General features: G+C 45.5%; 1 protein-coding gene across 23 annotated transcripts in view; it reads left to right on the plus strand.

Annotated features, from left to right (window-relative positions):
- RBFOX1 (RNA binding fox-1 homolog 1) overlaps positions 1-4144 on the plus strand; it is a 1600707-nt gene extending 1596563 nt beyond the window's left edge. For 15 of the 23 annotated variants that reach the window (XM_058681067.1, XM_058681061.1, XM_058681073.1 and 12 more), the window contains one exon: positions 1430-4144. In XM_058681067.1, coding sequence (XP_058537050.1) covers position 1430 — 1 coding nt within the window. In that variant the 3' untranslated portion in view covers positions 1431-4144. The remainder of the gene's footprint in view (positions 1-1429) is intronic. The other 8 variants (XM_058681066.1, XM_058681059.1, XM_058681060.1 and 5 more) reach the window with 1 other exon arrangement.
- The last annotated feature ends 1856 nt before the right edge of the window (positions 4145-6000 follow it).

The following is a 6000-nucleotide window of genomic DNA, read 5'->3' on the forward strand; positions in this document are numbered from 1 at the left end:
TGACGGCTGGCGTCCTCTCACTTTCCCTTAATTGAATTTGTCTCTTGTGCTAACAGCAGCTCAAATGCCACATTAATCCTCCCAGTAAACTTGATAAATGTCTTAATTTCTTGGCAATGTAGTGCATGTAAGTTATTATATTTCTAATTTTGCGAGTCTCACCTAGCGGAGCACTTACCTTAATGGAATAATTAGTCATTTTGATAATTAAATCCATCACTAACAGAATGCAGTGTCAATGCAGAACTTTTTTTTTCTTTTTTTTCCCTCCCTCCCTCCCTCGCTGCTCATTCACATAGCCCCAAGGTTCCAGCCCCAGCACAGACTTCAGAGGATCTAAGCTGCACCCTTCCAGGCCTCTGCTGTCAGGCAGCTGAGACTCTGCCTGCCTCTCCTCCCCTATTCCAATTCATGTTTAAAGTCATAGTCGCCCAGGAGAGAAAATAGAGAGAGGATCACACTGTGTGTGTGTGTGCCTAGTACCTAAGACACTAGAAGGAGTCAGCTGGGCTTGTCTTGTTTTTCTTTGGGGAGGGGAAAACAGGGGAGGTGAGCGGGGTGGGGGGGATGAATTTGCCTGTACTTGTTCAAACTTCTATGCACTAAAACCCTTGAGTACAGTAAGATGTGCCCATCACGTGAGAGCGTATGCAATCATTACAAAGCTTTGGCATGCAGTTTTCTGCTTGGTTCAACGAGCTCAGCCCCGTAACCGGAAACACAAATGTCCACAGGCATTCGTCAGAATTGCCAGTACTTTAGACAAAACAAAATACTAGTTAAGTGCCACCTCCTAGCCCTCTAAAGCCCTGGTCAGGCACTTCCCTCGGAGTTTAGTCCTAGAGATCCAACCATGCTTGGAAACATCCGCTGTGAGTTTGGCACAAGCTTAACTTAATTTCATCTAGTGATTCAGCGGTCCCACTCACCTCTGGGGATCAGGTTCCCCGCAGTTTGCTGAGCCCAGTCGAGGAGTCCTTTAAGTTTCCAAGTTTCCATCACACACAGCTCTGCTCTAACACCTCGTCCACTCGAGGAATGCGTTGGAAAGGAGAGTTGGGCGACTCATCTTCTTTAGCACGTCTAAATTCATCCTTGAATGTACATTGCACTTGCCCTGAGGGACCGTAGCGTGAATCTGGGAGACAAAACGAGCCAACGCAAGGTTTGGAGCAGTTGGTTCTGTTTGTCTCCCAGGAGTCTTTTTCATTACCCGCACTCACCTTGGCAGGGATTGTGCCAGGAGCTTTCGGGGGAGGTCGAGATGGCCCTAGCGTCAGAGCTCCCAGAATGATCGGGGATGGGGAGCGGGTGCCTCCATTTGGTTGGTTATGAGTGTCTATTTTTTTTCACATTAGTCTTTTTGATGATCCACATGTTGCAAAAGGAAAATTGTAAAAAACACACCCCTCAAATTGCTTTGTTTCAGAATGCTTTTGCACCCTTGACTGATGCCAAGACTAGGAGCCATGCTGATGATGTGGGTCTCGTTCTTTCTTCATTGCAGGCTAGTATATACCGAGGGGGATACAACCGTTTTGCTCCATACTAAATGACAAAACCATAAAATCCTTCCAATGTTGGGAGAAAGGAAGCTTTCCGAGGCCTGAGTATTGCAATACATGCAGTAGTGCATCATTTTAGCAACTCTAAAAATAATAAAGATAAAAAGAGGAAAAAATTACATTTTTTATCTTATACCTCAGATATTTTGTTCTGTGTATTTTAATATTGTGGGTCTTTCATTTCTGAAGGTTCCGTAGTTTGGTCGCTGGCTGTAGGAGTTTCTGTGGTTGCACTAGAAAGATGATAGACATGAATAGAAACCAGTTAATGGCCATATCCAGAGTGCTGTGTGATGTAAGTGAATTCTGTATGCCGAGAAGGAAGCTGCCGGGGTTATCAGCTGCTGGGAAGAGTGTGACACTGGTCGTCGTTTCCTTTTTTCCCTGCATCTGCTTGATTTTATTTTGAGAAAGGGGAGACTGGGAGGGGCTTAGGGGACTGGGGTTTGACTAAAAGAAAAAAAATATATCTATATAGTAACTGATGAATCTAAACGACCCACTGCACCCACAATCATATCAATGGTTCTAAGTTACTCATTGCCAGTTCAAGCCAAAGGTTATGTTGTTCAGGGGTGCTCCTGGTACCACCTGTGTGTCAGAGCTGAATGAAGCTGTACAAAGCCACCCTTTAAACCATTCCACCCCGCACTATTCAGCTTCTTAACCAGCCGCTAGTTAGTTAGGCAATAACTACTAGTTAGGCCACCGACAAGCATTCTTTTTATATTTCTTCCAGTATAAGAAATTATTGATATCATTGCTGACTTTTATATTATGGGAGGGAAAAATAACATTAATAAAAAGGTGATAAAAAGCACTGTTTCTATTTTTTTCTTTTTTTCCAAAAAAAGAAAGTAAATAAAAACTTAAATTCTTTGTACCAGTTAAAAAAATGTATAAAATTTACATCTGTGCAGTGGAGTTGTTAAGTTCTAGAACCAGGCTATGGAGCTTTAGTTTTAGCCTAGTAGAACCGTTAGAGACAGACGTATCATTTTTATGGAATTACATGATAATCATATTCGGATTTATAGAAGCATTTTACAAGTATTGCAGTCATTGAGTAGAGATAATCACGGTATTTTCGTCAGCTTGGTACTTTTTGAAACCTGACCACATTGTGTGAGCAATCTGCAATTTTTCAGCCCATGAAAGCCTGCCCTTCCACGTCTCTCCCCGGCCCCTCCAAAGGCCTCTTCTCCCTGCCGTCTCTTTAGTTCCAGCTCCACGGCCAGGACACTTGTCAGAAGAAAGCAAAGCCAAAACCACAAAAGTAGATCCACCCTCTTGACTCCCAGAGAACCGGGTATCCCCCCTACCTCCCTTCCCGGACGCGGGGCCAGAGCGACACAGCCGAAAAATTGCAGTTTGTCTTCCCTCTTGTGTTTCAACTCTTCCCATGTTGTCCTGTTTCCAAGTAAACCTAAGTTGGGGTATCTGTCACGGGTCTTCCCGGTTTTTTTGTATTTAAATACAGTACAGCAGCAAGCTGTCCCCGAGTAGTCCTGCTGCCATGGTGGCACCCTCCCGCGCTGGGCGGGCTCTATGGCACGCACCTTAGTAAGTTACCCACACCGCTGTGGACCTGCCAATCCGCTGTAACAACTCTGCTTTCAAACAAAACCAAACAAAACTCAAAAAAAAAAAATAGTGTTTGTGATCCAGCTTTCTCTTGTCATCCTATGTGCATGCCGTAAGATCAGTTGGATATTAAACCATCAATAAAGTTTCACAAGATTTGAAAACAAAGTTTCTGTAGCTTCGATGTCTAAGACAGATTATAGTTACCGTGCAAAGAAAGGGGCGGGGGAAGGGCTCAGAGCAGCCAAAAGCATGTCTGTTGTTCCTGTGCACCAGACGGCCCTGGGGGGAGGGTCAGAGGCCAAGGGGTATTCTCTTTCCCCTCCCTGGAAAATAATGTGATGACCACGGGTGCCTGGTTGATGTTGTTAAAGGAAACAATTTCTTCAAATGCTAAGGCATCCTGCCCCACTGGGGAGGGAGTGCGTGGGACCTGGGGGCGGAGGAGCCTGGACTTCTCCTCTTGCCTCAGATCTCCGAAAAGCAGACTTTGCATTGTGTTTGGAATCACAAACATAGAATCCTTACTGTGTTAGTTCCAGTACAACTCCTTTGCAGCTTTGATTTTCATCAATGAACTGTATTTTTCCCCATGATTGTACGTAGTTTTACTAAAAAATCATTTAGACAAGTGGGTGCCAACTGATGTCACAGACTCTTTTTGTCTAGGCACTCTGTCAGGATGCCATAAGTCATTTTAACATGTATGTCAGATGTAAACAAACATTTTGGATTTTTTTAAACAAGTATTTATTTGGAATGTTTTCATTTATCTGAATAACTATTGCTATTACGAATTATGGAAAAAAGATTACTATCATGTGTGCATATAGTGACTCCTTAACACACACCACGCGATCTGCAAACCCAGAAAACGTGTATATCTGTCTTTAGAAATTAGTGTTTATATCACTTACAGTGGTTTGTGAATAAAGAAAAAAACTGGTTTGTAATATCAAAAAAAAAAAAATAAATAAAAGCTTAGTCTGAAAAGGTACCTTGTGAGTTGGTGTTCCGAGTCCTTGCGGTTCTGGGGGTCTCCTTGGAGGGCAGCGTGCTCAGCCGGACAGCCGGATGTGGCTGAACCTGTGTCCTGCCGGGGCGTAAGGAGGCGCTGGCCTGAGCGCTCACCAGTTGCCTCCTGCAGGTGTTTTTCTTACTCATTTCCCTGATAAAGTCATGGAAATTAAATAAAGCCATTGAGTAACGTTGACCCCACTAGCCGAACAACCCCTAAGCCTGTTGGTCTGTTGTCTTAGTGGTCCTGGTGTATTAGTATAAGGTGCCAGCATTGTCACCGTGTGGGGCCTAGAAGCACGTCCTTACAGTTTACCTCCTGCCACTTGCTCACTGAAGTCCTGGATGAAGTGAACCATAGTTTTGTGCCTCAATCTCCCCCATCCATAGACAAAGGTCACAGGACCTGTTTCTACCTGTCCTGGTGTGGAACAAAGCCTTCTGTGAGATGCTTGGCTGTGGCAGTACATGAGCCAGAAGCACTCATGTGTACAGGAAGCCATGGAGCCATCGAGAAGCTCCAGTCCTACAGGGAGGGACTAAGTGGTGAGACTTCTGACGGTACAGTGGGTCAACAGCAAAGATTCCCACATGGCCAATAAGACCGCCAGAGACGATAGGTCTCTCCCCAGTTGTCCCTAGGCTGGGCTTCTCTCCAAGGCTGTCTCCACAGCATACCATGTCCTGTCTGCCATTCCAGGCGTTAGCTCCTGTCCTAGACACTCCTTATCCACAGACCCGCACAGCTTACAAATATTGCCCTCTCATAGTTTAGTCTAATTATCCTCCAACTAAATGTAAAATATGACAGCACCCAAAGTAATCTCTAGTAGCTACTAAAAAAAGTAGCCTCAAGAAGCACAGACCTTCAAGTAGGTATCCTCTTGCCGAAGCTCTGCTCCATCGCTCTTGGAGATGGTGCTGACGGTCTGGCCTGGGCAGCCACTGCTCTTCCTGCAAAAATAAGGAAGAACATTATAATTAAAACAGAAGGGACTTGTCTCATGAATTATTGGCTTAGAATCAAGCCCTTTCCCCACCAGTCAGTGGGAAAGCAGCTAGTAAGAACTATAGATAACAATTGCATCTCTATCTTCTCTGAAAACGAAATAGCACATACATTTCACCTGAAATGTACAGGAAACTAGTGATGAAGGATGACTTGGCCAGTGGGTGCGAGTGCCTCAGCCTGTTCTTGTTCTCTTGGAGGTGGACAAAGGTTACCAAAGCAACCATCAAGAAGCCCGGGGAAGCCCGGGGAGGGGCATGCGCTCCATGCCTGACCAGCGCTTCTCAGCTGGTCATGAGAAGGCACCTCTTATAGACTAATGCAAACAATAAACAGTGAAAACCTCCCCATGTTAAAAAGAAGTGCAATCTCACAGACATGACTGGACTATTGGGTGCCCCTTGCTCCATATCCCCACTCAGCGCCCCAACCACCTTTGTTATATATGGTATCACCCAGAGGCCATCTCTACTTCCTGGAAGGTAGCCTTTGTGCAATTGCAGGATGTCAACACTTGGCTCCTCCATGCGTATGTGGACATGCGTGCACACACACACACACACACACACAACACTCTCCTGCTGCCACCTGTCCTTCCAAGCACAGGGTTTCAACAATGCCCTAAGAGAAGTGAGCGAGGGCTGATTTGGCAGATTCCCCTGTGCTCAGCTCCCCAGGACTTCTGCCCTTGGAGCAGAAGGTCCCTTCTGGCAGCAAACGTCATAGCCAACTTCATGTCCGATGCTCGCCGAGGCTCCTGTCCTCACACTGGTGGGAGGGCTAATGAGTGTGTGTGCTTGTGTATGCAGCGTGTATGTGTGGCAT

This window comes from Ochotona princeps, chromosome 24 (assembly GCF_030435755.1).
Source record: "Ochotona princeps isolate mOchPri1 chromosome 24, mOchPri1.hap1, whole genome shotgun sequence".
In the NCBI taxonomy this organism is placed as follows: Eukaryota; Metazoa; Chordata; class Mammalia; order Lagomorpha; family Ochotonidae; genus Ochotona; species Ochotona princeps.